This window comes from Misgurnus anguillicaudatus, chromosome 2, assembly GCF_027580225.2.
Source record: "Misgurnus anguillicaudatus chromosome 2, ASM2758022v2, whole genome shotgun sequence".
Classification (NCBI taxonomy): domain Eukaryota; kingdom Metazoa; phylum Chordata; class Actinopteri; order Cypriniformes; family Cobitidae; genus Misgurnus; species Misgurnus anguillicaudatus.
The window spans coordinates 49,426,771-49,440,709 of NC_073338.2; the positions used below are offsets into that span (position 1 = coordinate 49,426,771).

Here is a 13,939-nt window from a genome sequence, read left to right on the forward strand (position 1 = left end):
TTAGTATGATGGTTGTGGTTAGTGTCTGATGGTAATGCTGAACATCTAAGGATTTGAGTTATTAATTCATTGCTTAAGTATTTTTCTAATAATGTGATACTACACTACCATTTTAGTATCACATTTTTTGTAATAATTATTTGATAGCCTGTTGCGTTTCAGAGGAGGACCTGAACTTGAAAAAAACTTCAATGCACGTGATTTCCGACGCTAGAGACACATTAAATTGCGATAACAGGCTGTGGTGCATCACACAGAACTTGTGTGTCATTTTAAGTATTTGCACACAGCTGTTAAGATCGCGCTTTGCTGTGTAGCGCTGTGATAATGGTTGCAGTGCGACTGAAAAAAATGAGTTAAGTAAGGGATAATGTAGAGGCAGCCGGTAGTTATTGGGAAATAAGCCCCGACAGTGTGATCAGGACCCGACGCGAAGCGGAGGGTCTTGTATCACACTGAAGGGGCTTATTTCCCAATAACTACCGGCTGCCTCTACATTATCCTGCTTATTACACGGCTACTTGCCACATAAGAAAAAAAACTGGACATGAATATGAATTTGAAACATTTTATTGGCATATTTGTTTTAAATTAACATTTTTATCCTTCCGCGAAACTTTGCACAGATGCATAAAATGATCATAATACCTTATTAAGATCCTCTCCTTTTTTCTCTTTTAGCCAGTCTTTGAGAAGTTTTAATGCCCATTCTGTTTTGTTTTTTTTTGTGTTGGCTTCGTAGCTGTCATGCTCTATTTTGTTCAGTCTCAGTAAGCTCTCTGTGTCTTGTCGTTGTTCGTTCTTCTATCCACTATTTAAATGTTTTGTTTTTTCCGTACATGTTAAAATGAATGTCAAAATTTTCAATTCTTAATTGTGGTTGTCCAGTGTTTGTCACAAGATGGCGCCAAACAGTAATCTTTGTTGGCGCAGAGGGATTTAAAACATACAAGTAGTCCGGCTATGCGTTATTACTTTGGAGCGGTTATTATTTGAAAAGAACGAACCTGCGAATGTCTCAACTGACCAATCAGAATCAAGCATTCCAGAGAGCCGTGTACTAAGCTATTGTAGTAAATGTCTGTGCGACAATCTGGGTCCATTTGCATAAACAAAGTCACCAAGTTAAGTTCTTAAGTGTCTGTTAGTCTGGACAACTAGCAATTAGTTAAGGGTAACCAGTCTTACTTGTCAGATTCAAATTAAATAAACAAAAAACTAAATTTAAAAAGTTATGACCAGACCTGAAGAAAAACAATTACGACTAGTCTAAACAGTTGATCCAATCAGCAAACGGTGTGCTCCTGTCTAGCTCAGTGGTAGAGCATTGTGATAACATTACAAAATGTCATGGGTTCAAACCCAGAAAACACATGATAAAACATTTACATTATTGCTTCTACCGCAATGTAAGTTGCACCTGGAAAAGTAGCGTCTGCAAAATGTATAAAAGTAATGTAAAAGTAGGACATGATGCTGTCAGAACACAGATAGAGTCACCAAACATCAGCACCTGTTTGTGCTTTAGTCTAAATGTTTCTAAAATGCTGCCTCCACTTTCCAAAATAAAGTGAACAACCTTCTTATAAGAGTATAAGCTGTTACAGAAACAAAAGGAGCATTAGAGCTTTAACTAATGCTCCAAATGAAATAAACAAGAGGTTTTAATAGGAACAAGATCTCTTTTCAGGATTATGGGTACTGGAGAATGCAGCTCATTTAAAGTCTCCCTGTAGTAAATAATGTTATAACTTAAAACTCATCTTTGAGCATCATAATAGCATATGTAAAAGTTTTTCCTGTGACAGTAATTTTTACATGCTTTAAAACAGTATGAATGTAATTCCTTCATTACTGGGGACTGGCAAATATGCTAATTAGTCTCCGCCTCTACTCAATTGCACACCTCAGACCACATATATGAATATGCGAATAAGTCCCCGCCTCCACCTTTTCATACACATAAATAGATGCCGTTTCAGACACAACTGCCAAGTTCAGTTTCACACTGCATACGTGAACTGCGAGTCCAGTCTCACGGAGATGTGTATAAATAGCACACAGTGTGAAAACTCGTACAATGCATACGCCAAATTCCAGTTTTGCGTTCATATGATACACCAGTCCTTCCGTTCACTTAATATGCCGCTTCTTTTTCGAGCCGTTTTATGTTTCTCAATTTTTAATGATCAATTCTCAATTGTTGCTTGGGTTTGGGGTTAGAACAACTTTTTGTTACATAAAATAACATCCTAACCCAAACCACAATTCTAACCCCAACTCTAAGTGACCTTGATTTAAAAATAGATAAAAACATGGAGAACCCTATATTTTAAATGACATCCTAAAGCAAATCCCAAATCTAACCTCAAACCCAAGCGAAAATGGATTAAAATATTGAGATGCACACTAATAAGTGAATGGGAAGGAATGGCGTGCATTATACGCAAAATTGGAATTTCGGAATTTCCGTGAGCGTGTTTGCCCCACTAATTGTTTTTGCCCTGATGTAACCAGTTTAGACTAATACACACTTCACGTGAGTTCAGCACGTGTGAGTTCAAATGTGATTGGTTACATGTGTGTGAGAAAGCAAACCAAGGCAATTTCAAACCGCGGGAATGAGACTCCAAAATTATAGGTAAAAAACTCAGCAATGGTGTTGAATGATGAATTTGTACATGGTTTGTCTTAAAGCATATTAAACATTTAATTTTCACCACAGTGGGACTTAAAATGCGTGTTTCAATCAACAAAGTGGAAAAACATTGACATACTGTATGACTTCAGTAGAAGCATATTATCATTAACAATCTCAGATCTTGTAAACGTTCTCTTTAACAAGGTTTATTTTAATAAATAAATTTAAGTTAACTTACAGTTTTACTACCATTATTTAACAGCTCCCTATAATACCCAGGAAGCAAACACATTTTATTGGGAAACCAATTCTCTTGCACCATGCAAGTGAAAAAAAACAAATATGTATGTGATGTTAGTACTGGGAACTTATTTCATTGGAATCCACTAAAAACAATATTACTCAATATAACTGAAAACACTTCATGCATAATGGTGATATCAGTTTCACACAAATCTCATACAGGTCACCATGAGCAAACTACACAGTTACTGCTTTTAAATAAAGCAATAGGCATCATAACAAGAAAGATTTACTGTCTGTCCTTGACTTTACTCTCCAACACAATGGTAACCCACAAAACTCATATAAGGTAACTGAATATTAAACATTAACAAATCTCTCACTTTATCATCTTGTGCAAAAGTGATCAATTATTAAAGGTGTAGTGGAGGATTTTCTCGAATTTTAGAAAAGAACCGCCTTCTCCACTTTAAAAAAAAAATGCAAATGGGCAACACTTCTGATTGACAACTAGGAGGACCAATAGTCTTGATGATCCACCCGGAACAAGAAAATCCTCCGCAATACCTTTAAGGTCACATAACATTTTGTAACATACAGTATCTGTATGAAATTAGCTTGTTTCTTTAAATAGATTTGACTTACTATTTGTTAGGGATGCACGATCTTAATTTTTCATGGCCGGTTTTTATACCAATTTTCTTAACAAGCAAATTGGCCGATTCCGATCTGATTTCCGATTTTTTTTCTTATCAAGCAACAAACAAGAAAGAATGAAAGTATACATAAACAATATGTTTATTCGGTATTTAACAGGCTAAACTTGGTTTGGCTACTGAAAACAATAACTGTAACCATCTAAAATGAGTAACTGTGCAGTAGGCTACATTCAATACAAACATAAGTGGTTAAATGAGACCATGACATGGATGGTTGAGTGAGGGTTGATGGTCTTGCCTGTTTTGCATTATAAACAGACTTTTGATACTTATTGTGTTCTATCAGGTGATGAACTTAAATGTCTGACCAAGTTTGTTGTGGTGAATGCAGGGCTCTCAGGTTTTATTTAAAAGTTTGGAGTGAGATAACATCTATTAGGGGGGAAACCCCTCTGCCCCACTAAATTCTCAAGTTTTTGCTAGCAGTTCAATGTTACCTATTATTCATAACTGACCAGCACAAATATACATTATAACAATTGGTAAGTCTGATAAAAGACAAACAAATTTATCCAAATTAAATAAATTTTTCTACATATAAAAAAATACAAATGTTTCAAAATGAAATCTGTATTGTATACAGTAGGATTGCAGCACTTGCCATCAGCGTGTATTTTAAGCTGCGTTTAAGAGAGAGATAAGATTACATGTTCAGTACTACATAAAATACATCTCTGGTCATTTCATTAATTTCAGGAAGCCTCTACAGTTTCAGGTAAGCTAAAGCTTCTGATTGCAAAGCAGTTGGAGAGTTTTTTAATAAATCAAGCATAATTTAACACATAATTTATTTGGCTATATACAAGAAACCTGCGTTATTTACAGCATTTATCGGATCTTTCACTCTATCGGATCTTTTCACTTCCAATTGACATCATAGGAGCGCGAGAAAAACTCGAGACAGCTAAACTCGATAGATAACTTCCCTGCGCCTCTTCCATTAATTGTATATAGCAGGAAAAGTTATCAGTCTCTTAGAAATACAAGATGTGAGTGTGTAAACTGACTGAAATGCATGTATCTCACAGTAAATTATAAATTAGAATTAAATAGAATTATAAAAATGTAGTCTGTGCGTATTTCCGAGTGCACTTCCGGAAAAATCGGCTGAAAAAATACAAAAACCGTCCGGTTGCAGATCTCTGGCCGAGAGAGAGAGAGAGAGAGAGAGAGAGAGAGAGAGAGAGAGAGAGAGAGAGAGAGAGAGAGAGAGAGAGAGAAAGAGAAGCCATTAAACCAAGCCTCACAGATTACAGCACAGACATTTATCCTGTTAAAAAAGCAGCAGGCAGAGGAAAAAGACTTTAACAAAATCATCTGACACCAAAGCGCTCAAAACCTCTCAAAGGTTTAAGGTAAAAAGTGTCGGGAATATTCTTTAAAATACTTAATATATCACTCATGTAGCTCAGTTGATAGAGCGTTGTGTTAGCAGTCCAAAGGTTGTGGGAAGGGCTGTCACGATTATGAAATTTGGCTGACGGTTAATTGTCTAATAAATTGTGACGATTAATTGCCTGTTTTAGGACTTTAAGAATTAATTGCCTTTTTTGTTTATTCCTGAAATAATTTTCAAACAAATATATCTTTCAAACACTGAAAATTCTTCATAAGAAATAAACACAATAAAGTCTTTGAAAAATAACGTCAATCAAAATAAACTGACTATACCAGAACAGGCCTTAAATAGAAGTCGATCATACTAAGGTCATATTAGTACTGGACCACATGTCTGTAGTGGCTGCAAAAAAATCTATTCCTTACAGATCCTCAAGAAAAGCATCCTTCACTTCCCTAAATTTGGAATTGCTGTTTTGGAAATGGATGTTTTACCTGTCAGTTTATAATTATCAAAGTTTTGCAGAATTTCTTTAAATTATGTTTTTTTTCCTGAATGGCTTTGCATAATGTTTGGTGTTACAAGGAAAGCCATCTTATACAGGCGCTCCAGCTCCCCCTTGTGTTTTGTAAACACATGTGCAATCATGGCGGTGATTTGAAATCATCGCTATGAGGTCAGACAATTGCGATCAGATGATTTTTGAAATTATTGGACAGCCCAAGTTGTGGGTTCGATTCCAGGGAATCTTAATGCACTGTACAGGTAAGTCACTTTTGATGAAGGCATCTGCCAAATGCATAAATGTAAATGTACTTCAATCGGATGGCTTCAGTAGCTAATCAATTATGACTAACACCATAGGTAATACACTTTTTTTAAACATATATAAAGAATGCAGTGTTGCTTGTCCATTCAAAAGTAGAATGTTCTGTCACATTAAAGGGACACTCCACTTTTTTGAAAATACGCTAATTTTCCAGCTCCCCTAGAGTTAAACACCCGATTCCTACCGTCTTGGAATCCATTCAGCTGATCTGCGGGTCTGGTGCTTCTACTTTTAGCTTAGCTTAGCACAATCCATTGATTAGACCATTAGCATTGCGCTAAAAATAACCAAAGAGTTTCGATATTTTTCCTATTTTCCTAAGAGTTAGGATTATTTTCCTAAAAGTTGACTCTTCTGATGGAAAATTAAAAGTTTAAATTAAAATATTTTCTAGGCAGATATGGCTAGGACTATACTCTCATTCTGGGTAAACTGAATAGCAGGGGACTATTTTCGGGCACTGCATAATATCATTGCTATATTCTAGGGAAGCTGGAAAATGAGCATATTTCAAAAAAGTGGAGTGTTCCTTTGCATTGCTATGCAGTTACTAGAGTGTTGTAGCGATATCTGGAGTCTCCCAAGTGGATATTTTATCATTTTATGAGCTCACCGTCATCATCACTCTATTATAATCGGTGCAGGACAAAGTTACACAGTCAAGTTCAATCTCCAGCATCAAATGTTTGTTCAAATCACTAAACCTCACGTATAAGAAAAAAATAATAATGAATGACTTAGCAAGCAAAACTATAAGGTGTTAAATAAAAGTGAGCTAACTAATTAAAATAAAAAGTTCAAATATATACCCGTATGGCGCTTATGGCTGTATGGATCTAATTACACTCTAAAAAAAATGCTGGGTTATTTTTTTCTACCCAGTCTCCTGAGGTTGCGTATAAATAGCACGATGTGTAAAACTCGTGCAATACATACGCCAAATTCCACTTTGGCGTGCATATGATACGCAAGTCCTTCCCATTCACTTAAACGGGGCATCTTTTTTTGTCGTTTTATTTATTGGTTTCTCAACTTTTTTCCGTCCTTTAAACCATTTTCGCTTGGGTTTAGGGTCAGATTTTAGATTAGCTTAATAAGGTTATTTAATATACAGGTTTCTCCATGTTTTTGTCTATATTTAAGCCATGGTCGCTTGGAGTTGGGGTTAGAGTTGGGGTTTGGGTTAGGATGTCATTTTTATATAACAAAAAGTTGTTCTAACCCTAAACCCAAGCGAAAATGGTAAAAAAATAGCAAAAAAATTGAGAAACCAATAAATAAAACGACAAAAAAAGATGCCCCGTTTAAGTGAATGGGAAGGACTTGCGTATCATATGCACGCCAAAGTGGAATTTGGCGTATGTATTGCACGAGTTTTACACATCGTGCTATTTATACGCAATTTCAGGAGACTGGGCTGATTTTTTTCTACTCAAACACTGGGTTGAGCCACATTTTCTCTCCTATATTTACCCAGCTTTTGGGATAAAACAACCCAATATTTTTTAGAGTGTACATGTAGATATTATCTTTTGGATATCATCTTTCCTTCTGACATGGAAAATTAACTTGACAGACACGGTAATAAAATGTGACTATATCAAAATCCAGCTTAATTCCTTCACAGAGCTTCAGCTGTCTTCCCTTTAGAGACAGTAGCTGAAACCACACCGACCACACTAAAACCACCACCCATCTCAGGAATAATTAATGTTTCTAAAGAGAAGAAAGAGTCCATTAAATCAAAACTGTTACTTTAGCCCATGTCTATCATCTAAATGCAAGTGCACTTTGAAAAGTTGACAAAATTATCAAAATTAACAAACCTGACCTCACAGGAATTCATATGTATTTTATGAATTGGCTAATTTGTATGAACTCGTACATACAAGTGAATCGTAGAAACATGCAGGTTAGTTATAAAAAATACAATGATGCCCTACCCCTAAACCCACTATTGAAATTTATGTTATTTACTAGAAACAGTATTTTCAAAGTTAAATGAACATTAAACATTAACAAGTCTTTGTGCTCTATCATTCACCCTGACGCAATGCAGTACATTGCACAACGCAAGTGTCTTCTGCTAGTTTCAACCCGGCGCAATCATTTTGTAGTTAGTAATAGTAATTAGTAATTTTGCGCCCTATGAGCATTTGGTCTTAAAACAAGGTGTGTTTAGGTGCATTGTTGGCGCGTTGCTATTTTGAGGCAACTAAAATAGACTATGCCACTGACCAACTAAAACCTGGTTTAAAGTCTAAAGTCAATGGCGCAATATTGTTTTTGTTATTTAATGGGCGCATTAGGAATATACGCCTATAAACGGGACGACAACGTGCACTTGCTTATAACACACATGGATGCGCAGCAGCACAAAAACGTTTTAAAATATAAAAAATTAAAGGATTGAAATGTAAAAGATTATTATTGAGCACCGATTATCAGACGTTAGAAGGCGTAAAGAGCTGCTTCACCTGTAGTCTGGTAAATAAATGTTTTGCTTTAAACAAATATTGCATCTATTTTGAAATGTTTTTTTAATGCTACCCCACGGATTTATTGTATATGATGACTTTGTACCTGTGGATATGAGATGAGAACCTTTTTAAGTAATGCTTTTTACTCACAGGTCACCACATGTTTGTTAATTTTGTATCTCTTGTTTGTTACAAATAAAGTATTTTAGAGTACAAACCTTTTCTTGCATATTTGTAAATACATTTTTAAGATAACACTGATCATGTAGGGTATCCATTAACAATAAAAACTGCTATTTTTACTTCCATGACTGAAAGAACATTAATCTTAAAGTGTTTGTAATTAGGGTAATTAGTTTAGTTATTTTGTATATTTGTGCTTGCGTTAATTATGTAATTTTATTTTAAATATCCCGGACGAGCCCCCATATTTGTCATGACCGGCTCACGCCGTGACAAATAAGGGAGGCAACGAAAACAATTTCTTTGCAAAGGATATTTATTAACAAAATAAACTTAAAAAAAAAAACATTTTAAACAAGGATAAATCCCTTAGAAAAATATAATCTTTTAAAATAAAACTACATAATTAACGCATAAATATCCAAAATAACTAAACTAATACATACCACGATAAACAAACGTAGAACACAAAAATTAACCAAAGGCCAAAAGGGGTAACAGAACAATGACCACCGCACCACAACATCACACAGATTTTAATAGTGATCAACAGGTGTTAGAAATTACTATATCAATGAAGACCCATCCCACTGCCGGCTAAAGTAGGATGAACCCAACGGCACGTCACAGGGGTCTTCTTCATTCATTTAGTTTTTCATTTAGTTTTTAGTTTTTCAGAAGGGGATGAAAGCTGAGACTCTCATAGGTTTATTGCACGTTACGCCCAAAAAACACCCATTACTCATAACTAGAATAGGAACAACCCTTTTAGGCTGTCCATTTTTTCTGTCGTTAAATTAGCAAAAGTGAATTCGCACACGCCCATTTAGACTGAGCGCTGTGCTCTTTAGACCATTAAAATAGGGTCCTTTGTCTTTACAGAATAAAACTAAAATAACAGCCTCATGCAAAGCATTCTGGGAACCAGAAATCCTCATTAAAACGTTTTTTTTTTTCAGGTTTTGATTCCCAGAATGCTTCGCATGAGGCTGTTATTTAATTTTATTCTGTAAAGATAAAGACTTGTAAATATTTAATGTTTATTTACCTTTGAACAAACTGTTGCCAGTAATTAAAATAAATTTAAATCTACAGTAAGTTACTGCCAAATAGCTGCCAGTAATACTGTAATTTCTATAGACATTTTTAACAGTAAACATCACAGGGGCGAAAGTAAATCGTACAAAAATTTGGATTCCCAGCCTTGCAAAATATGTTTAAAAAACTGTATTGAAATTAACAGATGCAGACATTTGTGCACTGCATTTTGCAGAGACTTTTATTCAAACCAACTTGCAGTCCAAAGGTATTACAGCTTTTTTATAAGTACACGGTTCGAACCCATGACCTTTTGCGCTGCTAATGCATGTTCTACCATTAAACTATACAGGAGCACAGATGCATATTTACATTTTCCCAGGAAAACAGATAAAAATATTCACGACACATGAATCAGTATTTCGTCCAATGAAGGTGTTCCTGTTTTAGCATGCAGCGTAAAAATAAACACACATACTGAATTTATGTGTCTGGCAAATGCATAAATGTAAATGGCTCTCTGTAGCCCCCCTTTATACCCCCTACTTGAGCGCCAATAGCAAGAACTTTGCGTTTACTGCCGTGAAGTAAACTAAAACCAAATGGCGAATTACCCTTTCAGTTTTGATAGGACATTTATAAAGCGAAAGCGGCATTCATAAAATAAAATCATGGGGTCTTTAACTGTTTATATTACATTTATTGCCAAGAGTTAGTTTTCCTGTCATTTCTTTATTATTTTTTTGCTGTATGACCTTTGCTCAGTACTACTTCAACCGAAAAAATAAAATCATCAAATATTAAAGGCATGTTTACGATAATGGGCAGCCAATTCTTCCCCCTCTGATGCCACATTATTAATTCATGCGGTTAAAACGACTTTCCACCGATTAATGGAGATGCTCCGCAGCTTGGCAGTTGTGTTTGGATGAAAAGAAAGAACTTAGGCTGTCAAGAGACACATTACCATCTTATAGAGTGGATCTTATCTACCTATAGGAAGCACCCCACTTGCTAAAAGAGAGAGAAAGAGTCCGCAATGTATGCACGATCATATATGTATCCACATACAAAAACAGGGGAATTGTAAATAAAGGTAAATTATGGACACAGATCCTATTAAACAGACTGTGAACCTTGATGTAGATTATTTTTGAGATGGGAAAAGTAACGGTATTTATTAAATTAATCACAAAGACCTCAATTATCGCTGAATGGATTCGAGCAGCAAAGCACAAGAGTTAATATGGATCAATGACAAGTGTCGGAGTGAATATAGATGACCTATACTAATGTTCACGTTTAAACATGTCGTTCCTTTTAAAAAACGACACACTTCACCATTTAATCAGGCCGTTTATGGCTGAATGGTTTTTTATTCGTTTCCATTATGTTATTGTTTGTAGTGTTCAACTTTATCATTAATTGAAGTTATTGTTGTGTTACCTATTAAATGCTAAATGCTTTCTCATTTCTAAGTCACTTTGGATGAAAGCATCTGCTTAATGAATAAGCGTGAATGTATTAAATAGAGGGTACTGACACTAGATAGATGGGTAGATGGATGGTTAGATAGACAGACAGACAGATAGATCACGTCAGGATAGGTACGAGGAGAAAAAGATTGGGGACATGTTATGACATATAATCAGGACTCATCATCAATCTAAAATCAGGATTATATCCCAAAAAGTTGGGTAACAAATACAGCAATGTACATCCCGCACAGGGTTACAGATAAACTAAACGGTATTAATTAGACAACCCAGAAATTTTCATTTTATGTAATAGTCAATGGTGTTAAATGTCTTTTAAAGACTCTGAGGAGGTTTGGCACATCCTTTCATCAATAATCTGTGACAGCAAATCTTCCCCAATGACCAAAGAGTCATCAAGTACACCCTACAGTACAATAAAACAGTCAACACGAGGACTGATATGCTGCTGCGAAGTAAAACATATAATTACATCAGTTAATAAACCTTTTGCTCTGACATGGTTTATATTACCCAAGCATTGTAGTAAAACCTGCAAGCTCTCTTGAAACCAAATTTATGCAAGATACCAATATCAAAAAAAGATGGGAAACCAGATATGCCTTTTTATAAATTATAGTACAGTAATACTGTATATTTACGGTATAGTATAGTAGTATATTAGTAGGCAACAAGAGTCTATTATTATAATATTCAACATGATTATTGTCAGTCAAGCCTTTTTGTTTGTCTTAAAATGGAGCAATGCAAAAAATATTAGAATTACAAATAGACAAGACACATGAAGTTGTCAAAAGATCTACATCTCATTAAAGCGTTACAGCTGTCGTGTTACTGTAGTTTAAAACACCATCATCACATTTATCAAAACTGTTAATATGTGTCGTAATTTTTCCACTCATTCTCCTCTACAAACTTAAACACTGAAATATATTTAAATATTTTGTAATATGCTGGAAAAACAAGTGAACAGAGTTATGCATCCAAGCTTTACCGTATAAAGTGTGTTTTAGTATTTCTCAACAATACATTTAATTACAATTCTGTTAGCCAAAACAATGATTTGATATTTCTGCTACCTTTTGTTACTTTCCCCCACATATGATGTTTAACACACAGTTTTACTGTATGCTTTAATTTTGTTTTACAGTTAAACATTTGCCTGAAAAGCAATTGAATACATACAGATTTGTTCAGGAAAATAGCTTTTCTTTATTATTCAATCAATAAACATCAGGTTCCTACTGGCACAACTTAGTGTGACAACATGCCCCATTATGCGGTCAATTTGTCTTAAACTTTACAACAATTCTGCTACACTTCTCTGAATGGACAGTAAATGTGGAAATTATCAGAAGACTTCTGTAAAATTTGCGTCTATACAGAGATATCTTTAAAATAAACCTTGAAAAAATATGCCAAATTGAGAGTATTGACAGTGTGACAACAAGCCCCGGTCTCACCTACTGGTGGCACAACTTTGTATAAAACACTTAAGCAAGAAAGTAGCATCACTTTTTAAGGATTATGAAGGCTTTACTCTGTTATAATAATGCACATTTAGGGAGATTGGTTCACTTTTTGACATTGAGATAGATAACATTGAAATATTTGACATTGAACTCACTCAACCTTGAACTACCCAAAAATATGTTAAAATATGACTCTGATTTTTTCTTTCATGTCAAACATATTGTGAGTTTTTAAATGGGACAATAAGATGAAAACTAATACACAGGCCTGTCATTCAGAGATGATGCTGAGCGCCGGTGCGCACTGCCATTCCCGCGTCTTTACTGTAGTCTTACTTTAGCCTATAAATAAACCTTTTATTCACGAATTAGTCTACAACACCTTCCCTTTTCTTAAAGTTTTGTCCTCTTTGGCAGCATTTTCACCAGTCGCTATCTTGGAATAAACTCTAGTAACCAAAGAAAACTGTTCGTGGTCGTCTACACCTGCTGCGCAAATGAAAACATTGCGGAGATCCGTACGTTTAGCTTAAAGCCTAAAATCTCCTAAACGAGATCAAATAATAAGCACGTGTGTGAGGTCCGAGACTTACCTGCCGCCAGACACACAGGCAACAACAGTCTGAAGATCAATCCACACACAACCTCAGAAGCCATCGCTCCGTCACATCCAGACGAGGTTTAAAGAACAAACTGCAGTATCCTGCATCCAGATGTCAAACACCGGTCTCTTCTCGACCCATCATTCAATGGTCCTAAAAATTCACCGCACACCCGTCCCGTTAAACGGGTAACTGCGTGCGTCCTGCATGAGTCCAAAGAGAGCCAATGAGGTCTAAAACTCCAAATCAGTGTCCCCCGGTCCGCATCAGTGCGTAAAATGGCTTTATGTCTATCTCGAGTGAGGTCACGGTGAATAATCTAACTCATGCTGACATTTAGTTTTCCATTTTGTAGTTTTCTCCTGCGCTTTTTGGATACGGCGGCGAGCTCCCGGTGTGCGCCAAAGCGCACAGGATGCGTCCGAAACGGCGCGTTTATCCAGGGAAACTTGGTGTCCCGCGGAACAACAAGGTAGTAAATGTATTGCCGTGTCGTAAGAGCAACTAAACTGTCCCTGTCTCACTTTTACGCGTTGGCTAGATGACTTTCCGACACTAGTTTGTATGCACTCAACGCTGTTCTGAAAGGCGCACAGATTCCGGTCAATGACAAACACAGCCCTCCATAAGTGATGTAGCGCGTATCCAATAAGAGCCGGCGGGAGGAGGGCCATTTGGCCCCTGAGGGACGCTCCATTTGACTGCTGTTTTACTAGGAACCCATCATCATAACGAGGCTTCTAGAAAAGATTTTATCACAATATGTGTTGCACTCGTTTTTAGCTGCCTATCAATTTATTCGGTTGATACACTTGCATGGTTAAATAATTTTTTTTAAGGAGAGAAATGTTATTTAAACAAGTAATAAAGCAGGTGGAAACCTGAAATGCTAATGAA

The 13,939-nt window shown here is 35.8% G+C and overlaps 1 protein-coding gene across 1 annotated transcript in view; it reads right to left on the bottom strand.

Annotated features, from left to right (window-relative positions):
- The window catches only part of LOC129443167 (piezo-type mechanosensitive ion channel component 2), a 146,674-nt gene extending 133,075 nt beyond the window's left edge, over window positions 1-13,599 (bottom strand). Inside the window, exon 1 of the mRNA XM_073857068.1 lies at window positions 13,034-13,599. Coding sequence (XP_073713169.1) covers window positions 13,034-13,097 — 64 coding nt within the window. The 5' untranslated portion in view covers window positions 13,098-13,599. The remainder of the gene's footprint in view (window positions 1-13,033) is intronic.
- Window positions 13,600-13,939: the final 340 nt, after the last annotated feature.